This window comes from Sciurus vulgaris (genome assembly GCF_902686455.1).
Source record: "Sciurus vulgaris genome assembly, chromosome: 8".
NCBI lineage: Eukaryota > Metazoa > Chordata > Mammalia > Rodentia > Sciuridae > Sciurus > Sciurus vulgaris.
In genome coordinates, this window is record NC_136468.1 from 16,176,752 (window position 1) to 16,204,012 (window position 27,261).

At 44.3% G+C, this 27,261-nt stretch overlaps 1 protein-coding gene across 1 annotated transcript; it reads right to left on the reverse strand.

Moving 5' to 3' along the window:
* Positions 1-2,918: 2,918 nt before the first annotated feature.
* Positions 2,919-6,542, reverse strand: FMC1 (formation of mitochondrial complex V assembly factor 1 homolog). Its single transcript, XM_079150151.1, has 2 exons — positions 6,294-6,542; positions 2,919-3,277 (listed from the first exon to the last, which is right to left on the reverse strand). Exons 1-2 carry the CDS (start codon positions 6,429-6,431, stop codon positions 3,074-3,076), a joined length of 342 nt encoding a protein of 113 aa, XP_079006277.1. The 5' UTR covers positions 6,432-6,542; the 3' UTR covers positions 2,919-3,073.
* Between the last annotated feature and the right edge of the window lie 20,719 nt (positions 6,543-27,261).

Consider the following 27,261-nt stretch of genomic DNA (forward strand, 5'->3'; position numbering starts at 1 on the left):
TGTCTAAGGCAATGGATTGGATCCTTAGCACCGCATATAAATAAATTAAAATAAAGGTCCATCAACAACTAAAAAAATTTATGAAAAAAAAATGATGATTTTTGTTCTCTTCACTTTTCACCCAAATAAAATACCTTCAGATAATATTAATAACAAATCTATACCCATGACATGAGGTAGGGAACAAAAAGTATGTTAAACATTTGTGTTTCTTTGATCCAGCCATTTGAATAAATGTATGACCTCTTAATACTATTATGTTAATGTTACTCTCTTAGGAAAAGGAAGGAGTTTTTTGTTAGCAAGGATTGAACCCAGGGGTGCAAAACCACTAAGCCACATCCCCAGCCCCAGCCCCTTTTTATTTTTTTGAGAGAGAGTCTCCGTAAATTGCTTAGGGCCTCAGTTGCTGAGGCTGGCTTTGAATTTAGGATCCTCTTGCGTCTCAGCCTCCTGTGTCTTACCATGCCCAGCAGAAAGAGTATTTTGAAATGCTTTGATCAGTTCTGATGTTTAAATTGTACTATTAAACTGAGTAGAACTGAGCAATGTATTCAAAAACACTGATTTAATATATGCTATGTGGGTTGAAGTTACTCTGGAGACTACAAAAATGAATGAGACGTGATCCTTAGTCTTAAAAAGATTATGCTGTGTCTTCTTTTACCAGAAAAAACTCACATATGCCATAAAAGGGGCACAAATAAAGAACCAGTGCCAGATCAGTGACGCATGTCTATAATCCCAGCAGCTCAGGAGGCCAAGGAAGGAGGAATGCAAGTTCAAAGCCAGCCTTAGCAACTCAGCAAGGCCCTATCTCAAAATAAGGGTGGGGAGGGTTAGGGTCATAGCTCAGGGGTACAGCACTTGCCTAACACATGTGAGGTACTGGGTGTGAGCCTTAGCACCACATTAAAAAAATAAATAAATAAAGGTATTGTGTTCATCTACAATTAAAAAAAAATGGAGGGGTGGGGATATACCAGAGCGGTATAGCCTCTCTGGGTTCAATCCCTGGTAGCAAGCAAAATATTAATAATAAATAAAATAGAAAGGAGCCAGGCACGGTGGCTCAACCCTGTAATCCCACCAACTCATGAAGCTGAGACAGGAGAATACCAAGCTCAAGGTGAGCCTCAGCTATTTACCAAGACCGTCTCAAAATTAAAAAAAAATAAAAGCTGGTCATGGAGCCCTGTGGTAAAACACCCTGGGTTTGATCCCCAGGATTAAAACAAGTTTTTGTGGTTTTGTTTTTCTGGTGGTACTGGGAATAAAACGCAGGGGCACTTTACCCCTACTCTATCCCCAGCCTTGAGGGGTGTACCAGGGATTGAACTCACGGACCCTCAACCACTGAGCCAAATCCCCAGTCCTATTTTGTATTTTACTTAGAGACAGGGTCTCACTGAGTTGCTGAAGGCCTGGCCATTGCTAAGGCTGCCTTTGAATTTGTGATCCTCCTGCCTCAGGGCTGGGATTACAGGCATGTGCCATTGTGCCCAGTTCAGAATAATAATTTTAATTGAGGAATTAAGGATACTCAAAAAAAGGGACCATTTTAATAGTTCAGCCAAAAGATTACTGGTGTCTGAATTACAGGAGAGACAGTGAAGAGAAGAGGAGGTGAATGGAGCTATTATAGAAGCAGAATTGCTGGGTGATTCAATGTCGAAAGTAAGAAGAATAACAAATGAAGCCCAAGTTTTTACTTGATTAGCCAAATATGTGGTAGAACTATTCACCCAAATGGATCAAGGGAAGAGCAATTTGAGGTGATTAGGAGGTATAAATGTTAACATGCTCACTCCATTGCCTGGACTTCACTCTCCCTGGGCTTCATCCCTTGGGCTGCTCTTTTTTTTTTTTTTTGCGGTGCTGGGGATCAAACCCAGGGCCTTGAGCTTACAAGGCAAGCGCTCTACCAACTGAGCTATCTCCCTAGCCCCCTTGGGGTGCTCTTGATCTGTGCCTGTGTTCCTCTACCTAAGGACCAGTACTTTCAGGCCTAAGGGAGGTAATAGCTCCCACTGCTGCCAGCCCCTAAAAGATTCACCACTTACCTTACTTTTTTGAACTGACCTACATCCCCAATTCTTTATTGCCTAGGCTGACCTCAAACTTGAAATCACCCTGCCTCAGCCTCCCAAATCACTGGGATTACAGGCATGTGACACCACACCTACCTCAATTTGTCATTACTTGGTTCAGCTCACATCCCTTTAACTCTCAATAACCCTATTTGAGTGTACCATCTGTTTCCTGCCAGGACCTTAACACATCATATTTGTGTACTTTTTAATAATGTATATATAATTTTGTATGTATATGCATTGGAAATATGTGGGAAGATGCACATCAAACTTAAATAGTGGTCACCATCTGGTAATGGGAATTGACAGAGAAGGACAAGGGGGAAAAATGGGCTTTTATTTGAATTCATTAAAACAACAAGCTTATGTTACTTTTAGCTTGCTTTTTTTTTTTCTTTTAGTGGTACTGGGAGCCAAACTCAGGGTCTCATGCATGCTAGGCAAATGCTCTACCACTGAGTTACATCCCCTGTCCCCCCAACTTTTTTTTTTTCTTTCTTTTGGCACCCGGGATTGAAACCAGGGGTGCTTAACCACTGAGCCACATCCCTAGCCCTATTTTTTTTTTGGTTTTTTTTTTTTTTGTTTTTGAGACAGGGTGTCACTAAGCTGCTTAGGGCCTCACTAAGTTACTGAGACTGGCTTTGAACTTTGAATCCTCCTGCCTCAATCTCCCAAGTAATTGGGATTACATGTGTGCACCATCATGCCCAGAACCTTGTATTACTTGAAAATTAAAAAAAAAAAAAAAAAAAAAAAAACTCTTAAAGGTAGATCAAGAAGGTGGCAGTGCCTATATAAGAAGTTCAATAAATTCACTGACAGTAAAGATGAAACCTCCAGTTTATTCCCTTAATTATTCAGTCAACAAAATTGCAGAGAAAAACCCTACACTTTAAGAAAATTTAATGATAAATACATATTGGTAGAAATGATTAAATTATCATATGAAGACAGCATTCAAAGGAATTGCTCCATGTTCACGGCTCCCAGCCCTTCCCTCCAGGCTGATGGGGCAACTGGAGACCCACCAAACCAGCAGACTCCTCCACTGAGCGCTCACCCCTGCCATGAAATTCCTGATGAAGCGCCACATGTTCTCGGATGCTGCGCAAGAGGCAGAGATAGGTGGCAGCTTGGAAATGAAGCTCATGTTGGGCTCTGCACAACTTCTCACTGGTGACCTAGAGAAGCAGAAAGGTCAAGGTTAATACCCTGATACAGATAAAGGTGTACAGAGAAAGGTCTAATAAACAAGTTTTCTTCTTTTTTTTGGCACTGGGGATTGAACCCAGGGGTACTTTACCACTGCTACACCTCAGCCTTTATTTTTTATCTTGAGACAGGGTCCCACTAAATTGCTAAGGCTAACCTTGAATTTGTGATCCTCCTACATCAACCTCCCAAATTGCTGGAATTACAGGCTGCACCACTACATAGGTTTACATATATGCACATTTCTATGTGTGGAATTTACTCTCTAGAGAAAGCCTGTTTAAGCCAAGCACAATGATGGTGCACATCTGTAATCCCAGGGGCTGGGGATATGGCTCAGTGGTACAAGGTCTCTGCTCTTTGGGAGATGTGGCTCAGTATGTAAAGCCCTTCTGGGTTCAATATTCAATACAAAAGAAAACAAAAAAACTTGGCTCTTACAATTTATCCATATGAAAAATCTGGGTTCTAAAGACTTTTAAGAGGCTGGATACTTCCTGGGAGTGGCAAGGCATATCTGTAATCCCAGGGATTCAGGAGGCTTTGGCAAGAGGATTGCAAATTTAAAGTCAGCCTCAGCAATTTAGCAAGGCCTTAGCAATTTAGCAAGAAAAACCATGTTTCAAAATTTTTTTAAAAGCGGGGGGAGGGGAGCGCTGGGGATGTGGCTTAGTGGTGCCCCTGGTGTTTAAATCCTTGGTACAAAAAAAAAAAAAAAAAGCTGAAAACTCCATATCCATTTCAAAGTCTCAATGAAATGTAGTATGCTGTCCTCTGCTTAAATATTTTTTGTGTTCTAAGGTTATGAGAATGGGGCAGGAACAGAGGGGATGTGTACATACATGGGGATGTGTGGATTGGTCCCTGGTCACCACTTTCTTCCTAATGCCATTTCTCTGAATAGGGTTAGAATCTGAAAACTAGAATATGTGCTATCACATGTGTGCAAATAGCAGTTATTAGTTACGCTAATCAAAATGAACATTTGTGGGATTTTTTTTGGTCTTGGGGATTGAAACCAAAGGTGTTTTACCACTCAGCTACATCTTCAACCCTTATTTATGTTTTATTTTGAGACAGGGATGATGTTGGCCTCAAACTTAGAATTTTCCTGCCTCAGCCTCCTGAGTTGCTAGGATTACAGGTATACACTGCTACACCTAAACTTTTTTTTTTTTGTATGTTGTTGGGTATTGAAGCTAGAGCCTTAGGCATACTAGGCAAACACTGTACCACTGAGCTACATCTCCAGCCCTAGAATTTTAGGCATGATTTTCAAATATCTTTTAGCGCAGTTTCAGAGCTCCTGCCAAACTTCATTCAAGAGCAGTAATGTTACCTCCATAAGGTACAACTATAATCATGTCGCCTCTTAAAACTCTTAGAATGTCCTCCCATTATACAATAAAATTAGCTTGTTTATTTTGCAGTAGCAGGGATTGAACCCAGGTGCACTCCACCACCAACTTACATCCCCAATCCTTTTCATTTTTTTTTTTTTTTTATTTTGGAAGAGTATCTCACTAAATTGCCCAGGCTGGCCTCAAACTTGTGATCCTCCTGCCTCATCCACCTGAGTAGCTGGGATTACAGGTTTGTACCTCCAAACCCAGCTACACCTATAATACAGTTTAAATTCCTACCTACCATCTACCTCATCTTCCTCCACTTCACCTACTGCACTCTAAGTTTCAGTCATTCTCAATGTCAGTTCTAGACTTCTCCGCTTTCAAATAAAGTTTCTTTAGTTGGACCCTCCCTCTCCCTGACCCCCATTTACTTGCTAACTCCAATTTTTTCAGATCCCTACTTAATGTGCTCCTGAAAGCCTTCTCTAACTACCCTTTTTTTTTTTTTTTTTTTTTGGGTGCTGGGGATCGAACCCAGGGCCTTGTGCTTACAAGGCAAGCACTGTACCGACTGAGCTATCTCCCCAACCCCTAACTACCCTTTCTTTATACCAAAGCCCCAATTGCCTACACCCTTATACTTGGAAGTGTTTCATTGTATGGTTCCTAAGGTGGACTATAAGCTTAAAATACAAGATTCATGTGCATCTTATTCTTGGTATTTGGCCCAAGTTCCTAGCACCAGTGCCTAATATTGTGACCTTTTAAGAATTAGGTTAAATTTAATTCTAAGATTTTGTATTCTAAATTTCATAGCTCAGAAATTCAACATTTAAAATCATAATTCTCTTTCCCATATTGCTCAAGGACAACAGGCTTCCTTCCCTGAAGCACAAACGACTCTACAATGTTCTGCTTCCGAGATTGCTTGCAACTTCTAAGTCAGACCCATAACTCCAAACGCAGCAATCGGAGGACTCTTTTCTAAATTCTAGTTGTTTTACTGATTCTTGCTCAAGTAAAAGTCCCTGAGCCTCTGGTGCTCCGGGTTGACAAGACTTCCACTCGCTTCCACTCGCTAAGGGGGCTGTATGTTGACACTTACTGGCCACAGAAGTGTTAAGTTACAGCAAGCCAGGCTGTAACTGTCAGTACGACCTCACCGCAGCACCGTTCCACAGGGCACCGTTCTCCCAAGCGGTGCGGGGATGGCACAAAGGAAAAACCCAGCTCCGACCCTTCAAGAAGCTCCCAGCATCCCCGCCTCACTGGTGCTCCTTCATGCCCAAAATCTGCTTCCCACGGTATGTCTGCCTGGGAAGGGTGAGGAGCGCTAGGCAGACGCTGCGCCCCTTAGTGTGGTGACACTACTCCTTCGCCAAGCCTCGTGCAGGCTGGGTCCGCCTGTCCCCCGCTCCCCTCCTTCCGACTTCCCTCCCCGACAAGCAACAGCAGCCAATGAACTCCTCCGGCCCGGCCCCACCCCTGCGGAGGGCCGCGACGCGGCCCTGCGCAGTCCCGGGCTGCGGCGGCCGCACGCACGCAGGCCCTGAGGCCCGGTGCTCCGCACACCCGCCCAGGCCCGTCTTTTCTTCTCTTCCCGGGACGCGGTGCTCCCGGGACATACTGTCCGTACCCGGTGTGCACGGAAAGCCTTCACAAGGTACCGATAGGCCGCGGTGTCGCGATAAGGCCGCCCGGTGGCCACGCTGAGGTAGCGCAACTCCCGCAGAAGGCCTCGCAAAGTGCGCGCCGGGGACCCTAAGGCCGCCATTTTCCCGTCCTTTCCAGAGGTGGCTTCTGCTGACGCCCTCTCCCTCACCCACCCCCGGCAAGACGCCTAGTGGTACGGTCGAACTCTCACTGCCGCTCCCCCTGCTGACGGCCCAGCGTGAAAGGTCTCACTTCCCTGTTCTGCGGAGCCATATTAATCGAACACCGAGCGGCGCCCTAACAAATCAAGAGAGAGCGAACGCGGAGTGCAACTGGGTACCGGGTCCTCCAGAAACCCTGCGGAAGGCCAAGCGAGGGAAAAGATCCTTTCTGGGCTGACTACTGAAGATGTCGTTAGTTGACCGACGGCCGAATCTCAGAAGTGGATCAGGCAGGAGTGGATGAGGATTTGATATGGAACAGTCTTTGAAGATATTTTTTAAGGAGTTCCAGAAGGGGTAAAAAATTAAACGTATTGAGACCTGCCCAGAGCTTTAAGGAATTTAGTACGGCTCAGCGGAAGGAGGTGAAATATCCTCATTACAAACTGTAGCCCATTTGCTAGTAAAACTACACATACACTACTCCCATTTTTCAAAAAAGTAAAATGAAAGTGGCATACTTGGCACAATCGTTCAAGAAAGAAAAAAAGCATCCTTAAAAAAACGAAAAAAAAAAAAAAGACAACCACCCCAGATGGGACTCGAACCCACAATCCCTGGCTTAGGAGGCCAATGCCTTATCCATTAGGCCACTGGGGCTTCTGCAAACGTGGTGCTCAAACAACATGTTCAGTTTTTTTCCTCCTTGGTACGTCATCATTTAAGTTTCTCATTACCCTATCCTGAGAAGCCACACCTAGTACCAATATGAGGGACGAGGCATGCTGGGAGTTGTAGTTTAGAAAACAAAAATCCGGTTACAGCTCCAGAGGATTTACCCTCGATATAGCACCCATTGAGCCGGACGCTGAGCGGGCGCGCGCACACGTTTGCGTTCGCGTTCGCAAAAGCACTGGCCCCGCGCCTGCGCAAAAGCGGACGTGCGACGTTGCGATCTGAGCGTTCTGCGCAAACTGATCCTTGAGACCCGCCCTTCTGAGGCTTTCCTCGGTCGCCCTCTTACAGGAAGCAGCCAGGCCCCTTCCGGCGTGGTGTTTTTTTTTTCTGGCTTGGTTTTGCTCGGTCGGCCGTTAGGCGGCGTCCTCTGAGGTCAGCTTCTGCTTCCGGTTGAAACGCTGAGTTCATTTCCGCCGAACTGGGAGCCTGTGGGAAACGTACACCATGTGTTTTGAATTGGTAGGTCAGCGATAAACATGGGACCGCGGGAACTTTGTAGTTGATTTCTTGGCAATTAGGGATATTTGGGAGTTAGTTTGTTTTCGGGCGCCGCCCTTAACTGTATAGTTTGGACCACTTTAGCCTCAGCGACGTGAGCCTTCCGATAAAATTTCTCAGTGGCTCTCCTCTGCCCCGCGGACGGCGTTGGGTTTCCTGAGTCGCCGTGCTGGACGTCGCCCTAGTCGGCCCTGCTCACGTCTCCGCCGTCGCTCTCGGTTCCCGGTCGCCCTCTGCTCCGGCTCCCAGCGCCTGCCCTCCCGCAGCTCCTTCCACGCGAGGCCCGCCTGCCCTCGGGTTCTGACCTACCCACGCCTCCAGCGGGTGGACCCCGCCTGCGGCCCTCGGACGGCGTGCAGCAGGGTTAACACGCACTCAGCTGCTCTGGCCTCCGTTTCCCCTTCCCGCGTCCTGCGGGAGTCGTCCCCGCGGGAGCCCTGTGCCCGATGGAGCCTGTGCCTTCAGGCCAGTTCTGGAAGGACAGCCGCGGCCGCTGAGGCGCCTTCAGGCAGGGCACCTGGTAGCCCTCATGGCGCCGTGACATTGGCTGTTGAGCAGAACCTTGAGCCCAGATGGAACAGACGGGGCCGGTGAGCACAGACCTGGACGCCCGCGGCCGAGCGCAGCCACCCTTCGCCTCCATGGTGGGTGCCATTTAGGAAAGTCACACTTTTTTGTCAAAAACGAAACCCGTTTTTAGAATGTCCTAGCTTTCCTTCTACACGCTACTAAGACTTTAAAAGTACAGCATGCCAAACAAGACACTTGGCGCACAGACGGCTGGTTCGAGAAGGAAGCGAGAAGCGGCTACGATAGAGGAAGATAAAATAGTCAGTGCGTCTGCCTCCTGGGAAAAGAAGTTGCTTTGGTCACCTGCCTTGCCTTTGGGAAGAGACTCGCCTCAAAGAAATGTGAACAGTACACTCATTTGTATTTATTTAACATGTGAGCGCCTGTAAAAACCCAGTCTCTTTTAAGTCTATGATCTTCCGTACCCTCAGGTAGTTACGGCGGAATTAAGGAATATTAAAGCACAACATCTTAAACAGTTTTCAGAAGTTTGTTTCCCAGTTTGGATGTTCCCCACCCTTAGTATATTTTCATACACTGAGGGTCTTCCATCACTTGGGCTATGCCCTGGCCTCTAATTAGTCTTCTTGTGGACTTCTAACAGTGGCCTACTTATACTTTGAATGTAGCCCTTGCTGCTCTGCCACTGCAACACATTATTGTTATTATTATTTTTTTTTTTTTTTTTGGCGGTGCTGGGGTTTGAACCCAGGTCCTTGTGCTTGCAAGGCAAGCACTCTACCAACTGAGCTTTTATCCCCAGCCCACAATATGTTTTTAAGAGGACGTTTCTTTCTCTTGCTCTCTCCCTGCTCCTCCATAATCTCTCCCACTCCCTAATCTGGGGGGAAACCGGATCACCTTTCTTCCCCATTTTGGGCAGATTTATCTGTCCTTGAGTACACACCCACCATAGGAACAAAGTACTCCCGACTTTGGGGATGGCACCAGATCATCTCAGAAATGACTGTCTCCCAAATTAACAAGTGGATTACAACTCCAACAAAACACTGGAGTGTAGCCTTTGAGTCACCTCTTTAAAAACCCCCTGTTCCTACTGATGGGCAGAATCACAGCCTTTGAGACAGGAGTGCCCTGCGTTTCTCCTTTGCTAGCAAAGCAATAAATCTTTTTCCTTTTTCTCAAAAGTGTGTCCTCATTATTGGATTGGCATTGGGAACAAGGGTGGAGCTTTTGGTCATAGACTAGGCACATAGGGAGCAGATACCATACTCACCTTGCTTTTGCTGTCTGTGTAAATAAACCATTTGAATCCAGTGCAGTCACCCTCCTCTTTTTTTGTGGGAAGAGAGGTACTGGAGATTTAACTCGGGGGAACTTTATCACTGAGCTACATCCCCAGCCCTTTTTTATTTTTTATTTTGAGACAGGGTCTCTCTAAGTTGCTGAGGCTGGCCCCAAACGTTGATTCGCCTGCCAATGCTTCCCAAATTGCTTGTATTACAGGCAGGTACCACTGTACCAGCCCATTTACTCCTTAATGACAAAGCTTGGCAACCCAGCACAACTGCATCAGTGTTAGGCAATGAGCTGTTGCTTAGGGACTGCTTAACCACTTGACAATGAGCATGAATATAAAAGAAATCACATCACATTTGGGGGGCATCCTGTATGTTCAAATAATAGAAATAAACTGGTCAAAATGTCCATCAACAGGAACAAATAAACAAAATGTGGCATATCCATGCAGTGCACTACTACTCTGCAATAAAAAGGGAAAACTGTTGATTCATGCAATAACGTAGATGAATCTCAAAATCAGTACTGTGTGTGAAGCAAGTCAAACACAAAGCCTACTTACTAGATGATCCCTTTATATATGCTGCAAATATGGTAACAAAACACCTCAATTTGTCTTTTTTCCCTTGGTGCTGGGGATGGAACCCAGGGCTTTATGTTTGCAAGGCAAGCACTCTACCGACTGAGCTATCTCACCAGCCCCAAAACATCTCAATTTGATGGTGATTTTATAGTTAAATAACTAGTAGAAATCAACAAGTGTATACTTTAAGACAGGCATGCTGGGCATTGTGGTACATGCCTGTAATCCCAGCGACTTGGGAGACTGAGGCAGGAGGATTGAAATTTTGAGACCAGCTGGGAAACCTACCCTGTTTAAAAAAAAAAAAAAAAAAAATTAAAAAGGATGAGATGAGCTCAGTGGTAGAGCACTGCTGGATTCAGTCCCTAGTACTTCAAAAATAAAAGGTTAATCTGCTGTAACAAAGAAACATCAAATACAGTGTCTTAAATAATGTAAAATATTCCTTCCCTCTTCTCTGATGGCCAATAAGTGGTCATTCCAGGTTAGTAGTGCAGCTCTGCTCTAAAATGTCACCCAGGGACCCAAATTTCTTTCATCTTCTTGACCTTGTTTCCCTACCTCTCCTAGAGGCTGGCCTCAAATTTGCAGTCCTCCTGCTTTGGCCTCCTGAGTCACTGGGATTACAGGCATGCCCCACTGTGCTTGGCTCACATAAACTTTCTAAGACCATTGGTTGTTTTTGTTTTGTAATTTGTAATCTCTATTAAAAAAAAAATACATGTTGATTTTCAAAGGAATTTTTTAAAACCTTATTTACAACGTCAAGCACTTGAATATTGTGGCTCTATCACACATTCATCTGTGTAAGATTTCTCTGCCACAAGCTACTATATAAAAAAACATGAAAATGAACAATGTTGGCCAAGATGTGAAGCTGCTGCAACCTCATGCATTGTTGGTGTAGTATGAGAAATAGTTGGTCTTTGTCTCTGGCTCCTGGCACAGAACTCCTAAAATCCTTGGAATTTCCTGGATGAGAAGGGCAAAAGGAGAATATTTTGTTTAAATGTGATTCTCGGTGGGAATCTAGATAGCTTCAGGATGGGATCTTGTCATCAGACTAAACCTTGATTAGAAGCTTGGAGCCTTCCGCCTCGCTTTACAACCTCTAGGGAATAGAGAGGGGCATCCACTTAATCAACTGTGACCAGTGACTTCATCATGTCTGTGTTCCTATATGTGACACTCCACAAAATAAAAACTCTAAACTCGATTTGGAGAGCTCCTGGGCTAGTGAACAGATTGAGGGGGCAGGAGGACAGGGTCCCCAGAGAGGGCATGGAAGCCACACAGCCCACCTCCCCAGGTCTTGCCGTAGGCATTTCCTCCATTTGGCTGCTGGTCCTGAGTTGTAACCTTTATAATAGACTAGTAATAGTAAGCAAATCACTTTCCTGAGTTCTGTGAGTCCTAAGAAATTATCAAACCTGTATCAAACAAAAATTATCAAATTTGTGTTTACTTACAGAAAAAAAATTGTGGTTAACCTACAGTCCTGGGGACTGGACCAGGTCTTGTGAGCCAGGGCAGTCGTGGGAGACCAAGCCCTTAAACCTGTGATGTCTGATGCTCATGCTGGCTAGTTGGTTTCAGAATGAATTGGATTGTAGGACACCCAATTAGTGTCTGGAGATTTGGAGAATTGGTTGGTGTCAGAAAGGAAAAAAACAAAAACAAACCCTCACTTAGTGTAAGAAGTGATATGAGGGGAAAAAACCCAACAATTAAGAAGTGTCACGGCTGGGTGTCCTGGCACACACCTGTAATCCAGTGGCCGGGAAGGCTGAGGCAGGAGGATCAGAGCAGCTTCAGCAACCTAGTGAGACCATCTCAAAATAAAAATATAAATAGGGCTGGGGCTGGGGCTGGGGAGATAGCTCAGTTGGTGGAGGACTTGCCTCACATGCCCAAGACCCTGGGTTCAATCCCTGGCATTTCCCTCTGAAAAGAAAAAGAAAGAATTTCCCTGCCACCTTTTAAAACCTAGTTCTGTCAGGTGGTGTTGAGGTCATCCGAGGTGATGTACATTTCAAACAAAAAAGTACTTTTTCACAATAAAGTCATTGAGGCTTTTTAAGATCATGACTGTGGGGTTTTGTTTGGAGGGGAGGGGAACCCCATCAGGTTTAATGGGAACCATCCAGGGGGCACAGCTCGAGGCCCTGTGGAGCCAGGAGGAGAGGCTAGACTGTCACCCGAAGCTGGACTTGCTGCTCATTGCACCCTGGTGCCTCTGTAGACAGTGGCACGGCCCCGTCGTCGAGTTCAACGACGGGAGAACGCTTTCCTGCTTTTCTTGTCAAGTGATGGTAGTTCCTCTGACCAAGTTCTCTATACATTGGTGCAGAAGACCGGCAGCCAACCAACCTGGGACAGGGTCGGAGTTCAGGAAGGGCCTGGCCCTCTTTCTGAAGAGCTAGACCCGTAGAGGCGTCTGGGGTCAAGGTGTGCCAGGCTTCCGGAAGCTCCTACGCCGTCGCCACATGGGGGCGCTCTCCTGGGGGTCTCTGCGGGCTCTCAGAGATAACCCAGGACTCCGCGGGCTCAGGTGGGCGCACAGCCCGGCGGGGCTCACCTCCCGCTGCCAATTAGAGTCACGCCGGGGACAGAAACGCCAATGGGCAGAGCCGTGGGCACTCGGGAGGCGGCGGCGGGCCCCCGGGCAGTTTAGCCAAACCCTGGCTCAGAATGCAAGACACCTGAAAAGGGCCGGGGATGCAGCTCGGTGGAGGAGCAGCTTCCCAGCACGCTGAGGCCCCAGCGCCACAACGAACAGACGAACACGGACGTCTGGAACTAACCCCCGGAGATTCTGACCCAGGCCTGGGGAAGGGGACGTTATGATTTGGTTTTTATTTATAATATATAGTCGGAGTTAAGAACCGGTGTCACAGACAGGAGCAATGGTTGACTTTGGGATCCATAATATTCTGATTTCCCCTTTACCCTCCTTATCAAGATGTGAATTATTCACAGATACCTCAAAGAATAGGTCCTATCTTTGAAAAAAATCTTGCTCACAGCAACTGGCCATACTGCCTTCCAAATTATTCTCCAATCTGATTTCACACCCATTTCTGCCCTTGACTTTAAAGTTTTGTTTTGTTTTTGGTACTGGGGATTAAACCCAGGGATGCTTTACCACTGAGCTACATTCCCAGCTCTTTTTATTTTTTGAAGCAGGGTCTCACTAACTTTTGGAGGCTGGCCTTACCCTTGTGATCCTCCTGCCTCAAGCCTCCCAGTCACTGAGATTACAGGTTTGCACCACCATGCCCAGCTTGTTTATTTTTTAGGACCAGGGATTGAACCCAGGGGCTCTTAACCACTGACCACAACTCTCCCTTTTATTTTGAATTAGGGTCTCACTAAATTGCTCAGAGCCTTGCCAAGTTGCTGAGGCTGGCTTTGAACTTGCTATCCTCCTGCCTCAGCCTCCCAAACTGCTGGGATTACAGGCTTATTTTAAATTGCTTTTAGAATCTCCAGCATTACTCTAAGCAAGGGGGTTCATGCCTGTTATCCCAGTGACTTGGCAAACTGAGGCAGGAGGATAGCAAGTTCAAAGCCAAGTTGAGCAACTTGGCAAGGTCCTAAGCTACTTAGCGAGACCCTGTCTCTAGTGGAAAATAAAAAGGGATGGGGATGTGGCCCAGTGATTAAGCACCCCTGGATTCAATCCCTGGTACCAGAAAACAGTCCAAACAACAACAAACTCCTGCATTACTTTGGAGTGTAGATTCATCTTTAGTTTGTACTCATGACTTCCTGACTTCTGATTCAATATATTTCTCAGTTCCATAATTGCTGGCCCTGGTTCATCTTTGATGTGACTCATCATTTATCCTTGTTATTTCCCCTGGACTCTCTCCCAGTACAACTAGATTACCTACATCTCAGCTCCATCGTCTTACATAAGAGCCAGGATCCAACTGCTTTGACTTGGGACTTCCCTCCCACCCAAACAGCTCCTCTGTCCTCGATCTCTCTCAAGGTCTACCGGTTCTAGCTGTGGTCATCTTTCATATAATCTGACATTTCCAGAATCAGAGGAATCTAGTATGACTTAATGAGCACAAATTAATCTTTCCCAGTTACACAAAATACTCACTTTTGTCAATCTCTAGTTCAGGAGTACCTGATTTTAAAAGGAAAATATACAGGAGGGATCAGGGAGACTGCTATCAGTTATTCTCTTAACAAAAATTTAAGCATTTTTTCTAATATTCAGCAGCTCAAAATCTGCCAGCCCTGAGAAATAAGATAATGTATTGGGAGTAGGTTTTCAATAACTGTTATGGTAAGGGATGATAAGTAATTCTGGAATTCCTGTTTAATGAACTGCTAAAATATTCTTATCCTCTAAAGAAACTGTGGTATCTATATACAATGGAATATTACTCAGCCATAAAGAAGTATAAAATTATGGCATTTGCTGGTAAATGGATGAAGTTGGAAAATATCATGCTAAGGGAAATAGGCCGAGCTCAAAACACCAAAGGCTGAATGTTTTCTCTGATAAGTGGATGACGATACATAACGAGGGGGGTGGCGGTGAGGGGAAGGGAGGGAAGAGAAGAATGAAGGAACTTTGTATGGTATAGAGGAAAATGGGGCTGGAGGGGTGGAGGATGGAAAGATAGTAGGATGAAACAGATAGACTCACCCCATGTATGCTTCCACTGAGGCCACAATGGACTTAAGTCATTCTCTAAGTGTCGTGCTCTTGGTGGGTGTTTCTGATTGACATGGCCTAGGTGACGACCCTGTGTCTTGGCGTCAGGGCAAGGGGAAAGCAAATACTGAGCCCCACTATGAACCAGGCCAGAAACAAAAGCCAGCGAGTGGGTGCAGCCACCTCTAGTCCCGCAGCTTCCATTCCAGACCCGGGAGACAGTTAACCATCAGATACACAGTGAAACAGAAAGCTTGGCGAGCGGTGTTTGTGCTGTGGAGGAAGATAAAGTTGACCTGTGTGAGGTGTTCAGGGGGGTCTTAATTGACAGGGTGACATTTGAACAGTGTCAAAGGATGTGCATGCAAATGCTGGGTGGGGCAAGGCCCATGTTTTTGACGAGAGAGACCCCCCCCCCCAGCCGCTGTGAGGTGGGTTTCTGCTGCGCTTCCAGCCCTGGGAGGGTCAGTGTGGAGTTCTGGGACCACAGTCCCCAAACCCAGTCAAACTGGGGAAACGGACCTCCTACGGCCCGATTCTTCCTCTGTGCAGTGACAGCAGTGACTGGCTGTCTGACCATGCATGTAGGAATGGGGGACAGGGAATTTGGGGGAGAGGTGGTCAGGACGAGTGGAAGAGGGTGCAGACAAGCGCGTGTCACGTAAAGACACACGTTTCCATGGACTGTGGAACCGTATGTGGGGATCTAGGGCAGAGATATCGAGACGTTTTGACTGTGCACCCACATCAGTCAAAATACCGTATCTGCCCTATAGGTCTCTGTGTTTATTTTAATATGATATACATGTGCTGCAAACCAATACACTGCATGCATTATAGAGCATGCACAAAATAGAAATGAAGAATATTTTTAAAGAAACAATATTTTGAAAATATTTCATTTATTAACATTAAAAAAGTCCTAATTTCTCTCATTAAAGAAAGATCATTGTTCATTTTATTGAAAACAATGTATTTCAATGTTAGTATTTTGAGAAATCCTTGTTTAATACATTATTTGGGGCAACAAATCACATAGTGATAAACATCTCTAAACATCCATTTTCAAACTTCTCTCTTCATAACATGAGTTTCTTTCAAAATGGTAGTTAATGTCTCACAGTTACAAAAAAAAAAAAAAAAAAATCACTTTCAACTTTAAGAGACCTAATAAGTATGTTCAGTTCTTTCCAAATATCAGTAAAGCAGCTATGTCAGTCAGGGTTCCTTAAGAAAATGAGAACCCACTGTAGGTCTTTCAAGCAGGAAGGAATCCAGTGCAGGGCATTTAGATGCCTAGGACACTATCAAAGGGCTGTGGGAGGTGGGAGTTAGGACCGGTTTACAGCCACACGGTAGTTGAAAGCACAGGAGTTTGGTTGTTGGTATCACCCAGATCAGCAAATGCAAGAAACCCAGTAATTGATCTCAGTGGCCCGGTGTTCTGAGATAGGGGCTGACAGATCATTTGCAGACTACTGCGGAACTTTCGAGTCTACCACAGCCTCCACATTCCCTAGGTACTGCCAAAGTTACAAGATTACCACTTTGTCCTTCTACCCATGAGACCCGCGTGAATATGCTGGCAGCAAGAACTCACATCCAGAACCTTGAAGGCAAGGGAGTTTGTAAAATTTTTTTTTTTTTTTAAGTTGTAGATGGACACAATATCTTTATTTATTTACTTGTTTATTTATTTATTTTTTATGTGGTGCCTCACACATGCGAGGCAAGCGCTCTACCACTGAGCCCCAGCCCATGAAATGTAAACTCTATAGTTCTAGTCCCTGCAATAAGGAGAGAAACCTATGAGGACGTGGGAATGAAGGCTGGTTGCAAAAACCACACTACAGCACACTCCTGATGGCCTCTTGTCATCAAAGGAAAGGTCAGCGAATGAGCAATGCTCTCTCTTTTCTGAAAGACTAGGTGATTAACGTTTACCTTGGACAGTCTGATGCAGGAGAATTTCACGGCCACTTCCCATTACATAGCAGCTTCTGCTATTCAAAGGTCTTACTTTTAATCAAATCAACTCCACTGATAACACGCTGAAGCATATCAATTGCAGAACATCATGGTACTCAGAGAAAGCAAACTGGACCTGCTAGAAGCAAGTGGAGACAAGCTGTCTCTCCCCACCACAGCCAACTGGGTGACTTCTTCCTTTCCTGCAGGAAATCGAGGGTGGTTCGCACAACTTTTCCAGAAAATGTCAGGACAATCTTCTTTGGTTTTATAAAAATCCAGTCAGCATAACATTTAAACACCAAACTTCATTTCATGGAACTTTTCCCGCTGAGTGCCAGTTCAGGCTGCCGCCCGCTGAGTCCCGGGCGTGAGGGCGGGAGTCGCAGCCAGGCTGACTGCTGCCTCGGGTGCAGCCTCGCTCAGCAAGCTCAGGTACAGAGAGCACACTCGGCGGGATCCTCACCAGGGCGCCTGCAAATCAGCGGCCATCATACCTTCTTTCCTTGGCCTGGATGACATCGACAGCTTCTCCAGTCCCTTTTCGGTAATACACAGGTTAAGAGATCTGTGATTTTCAGTCTTATCATTACTCTAAAAATAAAGTAAAGATCTTTTTCTAGGTATCAGCAAGTCCCATCCAGTGTCAAATGAACACTTCAAGTGTCATTTAATTTAAAACGTCTCTCCTCCTCCAGCCGGGCGCTCTGTGGAGGAAGGATCACACGTGCTGGCTGTGGTTCTAGGCCTGTTCCCAGGGAGGCAGGGGAAGGACGCAGAGGACAGGTCTCCCTTGACCCTGGAGTGTCCTCTGGGAGTGGCGGGTCTGCAGTGTTGTTGCCTCTCCCGTGGAGCTTTCTCGTGGGTTCCTGAGACTTCTCCATCTCTTGGAGCTCGTTTCCCGGGGTCAGGCCCTCTCTGGCTGGACCCTGGGGCTCCTGCCCCCATGCTTTAGTTTCCACAGTCCTCTCCTCCGCGGAGGCCATCCCGTCCCTCCGAGCACGTTCCCTTCAGTCAGATAGCTTCTTAAAATGGCCGAACAGGCCTTCCTTCTGGAGGACCACATGGGGCCTGCAGGGACTCGGCAGCACAGCCCAGTCCTCAGGCAGCCACTCTGCCTCCCCAGGAGACTCCCAGTCCCCAGGCTCCTCATACTCCAGGAGACGCGCCTCCCTGTCCACACGGTCCTCCTGAAGGACCCCCTCATGGGGCGTGAGGCGAAGAGAAAGCACCCCCGTCCCTCTCCTGCTTGGATGTCCAGGACCCAGACAACCGCTTCCAGAGGAGTCCTCTCCCACTCCGACGGCCTGGAGGTGGGTGCCCAGCGGTCCTTCCCCACAGAGCTAGCGGCCTGCTGCGCGGCCTCTTAGCGTGGGTGCAGGTGGTCTAGCGCCTCTTCCCTTTAGAATGTAGAACTCGGCACCTACTGTTTTGTTCTCAGCCTTTGGGGTCTCTGGTGAAACTGACACAGAAAGTCATTTAGTTAATTAAGTTACCATGGTTAATCTCTCTTCCTTAAGAAAGCTCTGTTCTTCCCCCCCCCCCCACAATTTTTATTGGTGCATTATAGTTGTACATAATAATGGGGTTTGCTGTTTCATATTTGTACTTGTACACAATATAATATTGGTCAATGTCACTTCAAGACCAGGTCTTACATTAGGATACCTGATGGTTACACATGACAGTCTGTTTTATGAAACAAGCTACGTGAAGATAAATATGGAATTACTGAATATTTATTATATTCTTATATTAACGACTATCTTTATACGAAATACATATGGGATGTTTGTTTTTGACATTATGGACAATTAGATGTGCGGAGAAATCTCTGTCAATATAGAAAACCTTAAAGTGTTAACTGAAACTTAAATGAACAAATGAAAATATTTTTCAAAGCATGACAGAGTTGACAAGTGAGGAAAGGAGCCAGGACTGCTTTGGGTCAGGTGGAGGAGGAATGGGCAGGAGACCACTCCATCAGCATTCACCGAGGGCACATGCTGGTCCCTGGGGATCTGGATTATGCATTGCAATTTGCCTCAAGCTGTCAAAAGGAAAGAAATCCCACCAGCAGGGTGAGAGGTCAGATTCTAGACTCTGGCATAAGGCAGGGTTCCCAAGAGTGACCTCCTACTGGGAATGAAAAAAAACCCGATTATCCCTGACCTTGCTAAGAAGAGATTTTTCTGTCTCAATCACAACCTAGGCTAGGTGGTAGGAGGGAAGGTCCTCCAAACTTTCTTAACCCTCAGCACTAACCACTCATGTGCATTTGTGGCTGAAATTCATTCTGACTGTGTGGCCCTGAAATTCTGAGCTGAAAACTGAGTTTGAAGATGTCTTGCGTTGGTAATGTCCCTAGGAGCCTGGAAGAAGCAAACTCTTTAAAGGAACATATTTTAGAATCAGTTGTCAAAGATGCCCATAGCTGAAGTTCCATGGTTCAGCGACAGATAACTAAAAAATCACCAACCACACACAGAAACACACCACTGTGATCAAGTTAGTAGAAAACAAACTGCAGATTCAGATCCACAGTTGATTCAAGGTGTGATTTTGGTGCCTAGGACTCTGCTTTGGGAAAAAACACTGGTGCTCCCAACCCACTTGTTCAAGCAAAACTGAGTCCCAGACCTCTACCCTGCCCCTTTGCAAGACATCACCAGTTAAGAAAACTGATAAACCCAGGGAAAAACAAGCATACAGGTTAAAATAATCAGACATTTTAAGAGTACAATCACAATAAGAGACAATAAGCTGAACAAACTCTACTAGACAAACCATAATGGAACAAGACAGATTAAGACTCTAAAATAAGCACATAAAATCTTCAGAGAGATAAGAGGATAATAACAAGGAGCAGGCAGTTATATAGGACCAAAGGAAAACAACAACAGACATTATCAGATATGGAAAATGAAAAAAACCCCAAACAGTGGGGCCTGAGAAAAGGGAGTGAAAAAGGAAGCCATACACTGGTAGCTTTCCCAGTGATAGTACAATGGGACCCTGAAGGGAAGGAGATAAACACTGAATGCTGACCCCAGACCCTCCATTCTTCTCCAAGTAAAAATACTGCCCAGTAAAAACAAATTTTAAAATTCTCACAAACCTGTTTCCTGAGTGCCCAAACTGATATGCTCACTAGACCACCCCTCAAAATAACCTGTCTAAACCCAGTCCCTTTCCTTGTTCAGTGGCTCATTTTCCACCGGGAAAGTGGGTCCACCGATCCATTTCATCCTGGTATCCCTGGTTCCTGTGTGGAACTTCATTCCTGAATAAGCAGCTGAGATGATTCATGAGGTCTGCATCCAACCGGTCTTTTTGTGCTAACAGGTATGACAGAAAGGGTAGCTGACCAAACTCAATAGAGTGGATATAAACAAGAATGGCTATATTGCTAAAAAATGAATTATAATTTAAATGTGTTGAGGGAATTTCCTCAGAAAGTATTGGGAAATAATGAGATGGAAAATACTAAGGAACTGGGCATGGTGGCACGTGTCTGTAATCCCATTAACTTGAGACTCTGAGGCAGGAGGATTGAAAGTTCAAGGTCAGGCTGGGTAATTTAGCAAGACCCTCAGCAACTTAGTGAGAACCAATCTCAAGAAGAAAAAACAAATATAAGAAATATAGAGAATAGTAGTATCAATATATTAGTTCTGGAAAGAGAAAATGAATGTAGGAAAAGAGCATTTTAAAAAAATCACAAATGAGAATGTTTAAAAATTCAAGACAAAAAGGACTCCACTTCAAAGGTTTCATGGAGAAACCAAAGGAATAGACAAGAAAAAACCTAAACTTCCACACATTAAAGTGAAATTTAAGAACATCAAAGACAAAAGAATAAGAAGTAGATTGGCACTAGTTTCCCCAACAAAGACACTGGAGACAAAAAAAAAAAAAAAAAAAAAAAAAAAAAAAAAAAATGCAATTAAGTTATATTTCTAAGTGACAAAGGAAAAAACAATTACATCCAACTAAAACATTATTTAAAATAGTGAGGAAGTGAAGATGAAACTTTCAGACATACAAGGCCTTAGAAAGTTCACAGCACAAAAGACCTCTCTGGAAACTCCTGGAATAAATTATAATAATAAATTAATAACATACTATTAATGTAAGTATATTATACTTAATAGAGTAAGTACCTAATAAGTACATGGAAAGACATTTAACAGTACTAGTTAATAAGGAAATGTGTGTCAAGAGAATGAGAAACCACTTTTTTTTTTTTTTTTTCATTTTAAAAATGGAAAATAGGTGCTGTGAGGATGTGGAGAAATCGGAACTCTTACACATTGCTGTAGCAATGTGAAACAGCTCAGTTTCAGTTATGTGGGAAAAAACTTCGGTGATTCCTTCCTTAAAAAAATAAGCATAGTTACCATAAGGCCCCAGTAAGTTCACTTCTAGTTATATACAAGATAATTAAAACCTACCTCCACACAAAAGCTTATACACAAATGTTAATAAGCATTATTCATAAGAGCCAAAAAGTGGAAACAGGCTAGGTGTCTACTGACCGAGGAACTGGTAACTAAATACATTGGCATATTATTTGGGAGCTAGATATCTGACTATAAAATTTAATATTAGGCCAAACATATCAAAGAAAAATGAGGGACATTATATAATAAAAAGAATATTATATCAAAAAGATACAACTGTATTGAACATATATGCACCCAGTAACATTCACAGTTCTTAGAAAAATTAATGAATAGGAATGGGAAGTTTGAATAATAAGAAAAAGAGGAAAAAGGCATACACAGACAAAACAGAGTGGGAAAACCAGGAAACAAGCACAGAGATAAGAGACAGTAAGAATAAAAAATGAATACATTGCTAAGAAATTTTCTGCAAGTGTTGATAGGTGCTATGGGAAAAGCACTTGAACTAATTCAGCTCATGCATATGACCAACATTCTCAAACAAGGAACAGAACTTTAATTTCATAAAAACTATATAACCAGAAACCTAGATAGCCAGGCAGAGTGGCGCACACTCGTAACCCCAGCAACTTGGGAGGCTGGGCGGGAAGGCTGCAAGTTTAAGGACAGCTTGAGCAATTTAGTGAGAACCTGTATCAAAATGAGTAAAAAATAAATAGAAAGGGCTGGCAATGTAGCTCAGTGGTAGAGTATCCTGGGGTTCGATCCCCAGTTCTGAGGGGGAGAAACTAGAATAAACCCATACTTAACAGAGAAACATAAATAAGAATAGATTTAATGTTCCCATTAAGGAAGAAAGGTATCACTTTTGCCACCACCGTCTATCCTACTATTAAAGAATGAGTCTAGTGGTCTAAGACAAAGAATAAAAAGTGAAAGAATTAGGAGAGGAGATAAAGCTGTCATTTTGGGTAGATCTGATCATCCCCATTGAAAAGTTAATGAAATAATCAGAGGAGTTATCAGACTAAGAAAGTTTAGTAAAAATACTGGATGGAAAATCAACTTTTAAGGATCAACAGCAGGACTGGGCTGGGGCTGGGCTGGGCTGGGGCTGGGGCTGGGGCTGAGTGGCAGAGTGCTAGCATGTGTGAGGCACCAGGTTCGATCCTCAGCACCACATAAAAATAAATAAATAAAATAATAAAAAATAAAAGTCCATCGACAACTAAGAAAATATTGGCTAGGTTGCCGGGGAGAATCAACAGCAGCCAGGTGCAATGGAGCACACCTATAATCCCAGCAACTCAGGAGGCTGACCTCATGTCTGAGGCCAGTTTCAGCAATTTAGTGAAGCCCTAAGCAACTTAATGAGACTCTGTCTCAAAATAAAAATTAGAAAGGGCTGAGAATGTAGCTCAGTGGTAAACTTCCCCTAGGTTCAATCCCCAGTAACTCCCTCCTCCCCCCAGAAAAAGAATCACTAGCAAAGCCAGGTCCTATTGCAGTGGTGCACATCTGTGATCCAATGATGTGGGAGTCTGAGGCAAGAGGATTGCAAATTCAAGGACAGCCTCAGCAATTTAGTGAGATCCATCTAAATGAATGAATGAATGAATGAATGAATGAACAAATAAATGAGTTGGGGATGTAGCTCAGTGGTAACTTGGGTTCAATTTCTAGTACCAAAAATGGGTGCTGTGGTGCATGCCAGTAGTCTGAGGTATTCAGGAAGATGAGGCAGGAGGATCACTTGAACACAGGGATTTGAGGCCAGCCTAAGCAACATAGTGAGACCTAGGACCCCATTTCTTTTTCATTTTGATACTCAGGATTGAACCCAGGAAGACTTTATCACTGAGCTATATCCCTAACCTTTTACTTTTTCTTTTGAAACAGGGTCTCCCTAAGTTGCTTGAGGGTGGCCTCAAACTTGTGATCCTCCTGTCTCAGCATCCAGAGTTGCTGGGATGGCAGGCATGTGAGCACCTCCATTTCAAAGAAAAAGAATCAAGAGCAAGATGGGCACTCCTATAGTCTCAGCAATTCGGGAGGCTGAGGCAGGAGAATCACAAGTCTGAAGCCAGCCTCAGCAACTTAGCAAGACCTTAGCAACTTAGTGAGACCCTGTCTCAGAATAAAAAGGACTGGGGATGTAGCTCAGTGGTACAGTATCTCTGTAATCCAGAGTAGCTGGGATTATAGGTGTGCACCACCAAACCCGGTTTTGGCTGGATTTTTAAAGAGAACTTAACATTTTTATTCTACAATTTATATAGGAGAATAAAAATTCACAATTATCTGAGTCAACCGAGAAGGGTAAAGAGGGAGACTCTCTTTTCTGAATATTAAGGCATACTATAAATCCACAGTAATGACAGAGTACAATACTGGTACAGAAATGAAAAGCACAACAGAACAAAACAGACCTCAGAAACAGACACTTTCCTATCTAAGAACAGGACAGGCAGCCAGGTGTGGTGGTGCACACCTGTAATCCCAGCAGCTGGGAGGAGGAGGGAGCTGAAGTAGGAGGATCGCAATTTTAAAGCCAACCTCAGCAACTTAGCAAGGCCTGTCTCAAAAGAAAAAAAGGGCTAGGGATGTGGCTTAGTGGTTCAGCCCTCTTGGGTTCAATCCCTTGTACCCAAACCCAAACCAAACCAAACCAAACAAAAAAACCCTGACATGTGACAAAAATGGTACCACAACACACATTTATGGGAAAGGATTTACTAGATGGAGTTGCCCGAATAACAGAAGAAAAATAAAGCTGCACCTCTACATTACACAATATATCAAGCTGGAAACAGATGGATTAGAAGTGAAAAGTTGAAAGATGAACTGTAAAGCTAATAGAAGAAAACAGAAGGAAATCCGGGGCCCAGGAATAGGGAGTATTTTATTAACAACCCCCCAAAACACAAACATAAGACAAAATACAGTCAATTTGACTATTAAGAAAGAGGGTGCCACAGACACAGTTAAAAGGTCACAGACTGAAGTATCTGACACATCTGAAGCGCACAGATTAATATCTATAAGATAAAGAGGGAAAATGCAATTGAACAATAGCAAAGGGAACAAGCAAGCAATTCACAGAGAGGAAGACGAGCCACAGCCTTGTTTGTTCCACCCTCGGGGGAACAGAAATTTAAAATGTGGTTGCTGCACACTAGGAAGTCCTCTGCAGCAAGAAGCAGCCACACTCAAGATGTACATGTATCAACATGGATGAATTCAAGGCAGTGAAAAAAGTAGTAAAGCAGGAAAGTTACAGCAGGGTCATTTGTATAAGCTTTTACATACACAAAATAACCCTGCTTAATTTGAAAGGATGTATACGTAACAGAAGTCACATACCAAAGAAGTAAGAGTGCTGGGCATGGCGGTGCACGCCTGTAATCCAGCAATTTGGGAGGCTGAGGCAAGATTATAAGTAAGTTCGCAGCCAGCCTCCACAATTTAGGGGGACCCTGCCTCAAAAAATAAAAAGAGTCACAGGGGATGGTGGGGCACGCCTGTAATCCCAGTGGCTCAGGAGACTGAGGCAAAGCCTGAGTTCAAAAGCCTGTTCAAGTTCAAAGCCTGTCTCAGCAAAAGCAAGGCACTAAGCAACTCAGTGAGCCCAGTACTCTAAATAAAATACAAAATAGGGCTTGGGATGTGGCTCAGTGGTTGGGTGCCCCTGAGTTCAATCCCTGGTACCCACCCCCCACCCCCCCCAAAAAAAAGGGGCTGCAGATATGGCTCTGTGGATCAGGACCCCTGGGTTCAATCTGTAGTACAAAAAAAAAAAAAAAAAAAAAAGTTGGGTGTGTGTACTAGGGATGTAGCTCAGTGGCAGAGTGGCCCAGGGTTCAATTCACAGTACCTCACCCCCAAAAAAGGTAAGAGTGGGTGCCTATGGGATGGAGCAGTGTGGGGACTAAGGAAGAATGGGGAAGCCTGATATATCATAAAGTGAGGGAATGAGTTTTTGTACTGACAACATGCTATATATGAATCAGGGCATATGACTTTTTATTGTAGTACTGAGGATTTAATGCAGGGGACTTTACCACTGAGCTACATCAATAAACACCTCTGCCTTTTTTTTTTTTTTTTTTTTAATTTGAGACAGTCTTGTCAAGTTTCTGAGGCTGGCCTCCAACTTGGGATCCTCCTGCCTTAGCCTCCTATAACTAGGATCACAGACATGCATCTGGCAAGTCATGTAATTAATGCATTGCTTTGCATTTGAGGTACAATAAAGTAAAACTAAATTATGTGCAACACATGCTCACATATAGTTTGTAACTGCAGAAGCCATTTGCCTGTGATGGAGAACCTGAGGCCATCAGGGGGCCACCTGTGGAGTCTGCCTGACAGTTTGAATGGCAGATGGGGACAGAGAGCTGGATCTCAGTGACATGGAATCACTGGATAATGCTCCACCTATACCAGGGTTAATTCTAAGATTATGTAGTTATGTGAATCAAGATACTGTTTACTTTTTTTTAACTAAAATATTTTTTATTTTTACAGACACATCTTGATTCATTGTACACAAATGGGATACAACTTTTCATTTCTATGGTTGTATACAATGTAGATTCACACCATTCAGGTACTCATACATATATATATATATATATATATATATATATTACAATACTGTCTGTTTCATTCTACTGTCTGTTTACTTCAAAAAAATTTTTTTGGCAGTGCTGGGGATGGAACCCAGGAACTCAAGTAAACTGGGCTCATGTTCTACCCTGAGCCACATCCCCAGCCAATTCTCTTTTATTTTTTTGGTATCAGGGGTGCTTTGCCACTGAGTCATTTCCCCAGACCCTCACACCTCTGCTTTTTTTTTTTCTTTCTTTTTTCAACTTTGAGATAGGGTCTCCCTGAGTTGCTTAGGGCCTCGCTAAATTGCTGAGGCTGGCTTTGAACTTGCAATCCTCCTGCCTCAGCCTCCTGAGTTGCTGGGATCACAGGCATGCGCCATCCCACCCGGCTTCCCTTTACTTTTTAAACTAGGGGTTTCTCACACCTGGAATGAAAGAACTTTAGCTGACTTTTATCTTTGCCTGTATGTTAAATAGTTAACTATGTCAGATTTTAAAAACACCGAGGCTTTACATCTGTATTTTGGAAAAATAAGAGAGCAAGAGGAAGCATGAGTTTCAAAAGCAAAAAGACCAAGGATCCCAGTAGCCTCCCTGGCTGTTCTACGTGCTAGGCACATGCTAGGAGCTTTGCGGATCTTGCCTCTAATTCAAACACGCCTGCCAGGCCTCCATCACCCTGTGGATGAGGAAACAGGCCAGAGGAGCTCAGCATCTTGTCTACAGTGGCCCAGCTGTGTAGAGGGGCCAGGGAAGCCACGTCTGTCTAACGCCAACTTCTTCTGCTTCAAGTCTTGTCACCCTACTCAGAAAGAGAGAGAGTGGGGAAACGCTGAGGGGACATACATGGGGACACAGAAGAGGTAAATGCACAGGAAGAGAGAAAGACAAGTCACATCAAGGCACATGTTAATGAGGCACAGTCTGTCTGAGGTAAGGACACTCATCACCTGTCAGAGGCTGTCACTTGTCCTTTGAAAAGCACACGGTCTCGCAACATGACCACCCTTGGTGTACCCAGAATTTGCTCTTCTGCTTCCATTTCCAATTTTTAAGGTTCTTTTAAACAAAAGATTTTCTCATTTCTCAAGGCTTTTTATGTACAGGAAACAAGGTCATCATTTCAGACACTGACTTTCAGATCTAGAGTGTGAGATTACTTTCCACCCCAAAATAAAGTTCTGATGATCCATTTGCTAAACATGCAGACTGCAAATATATAAAAGAGCCTGTGATTTTCCATGTGATAGTAATCTGATTGCCACTGATAAGAAATATCATAACTCTGGATTTCTATGCAACTGTAAAAAGAATAAGGCAGACTGCTATGGATCGATGTGGAATAATTTCCAAGGTAACAGAAAAAATGCTTCAGTACAGTGGGTATGTGTGCTAAATTCAGGATCAAAAGTCACATCCATACTTCTGCTTATACCTGGAGAAACTGGTGGCAGCGGTTGCTCTGGGGAAGGAAAA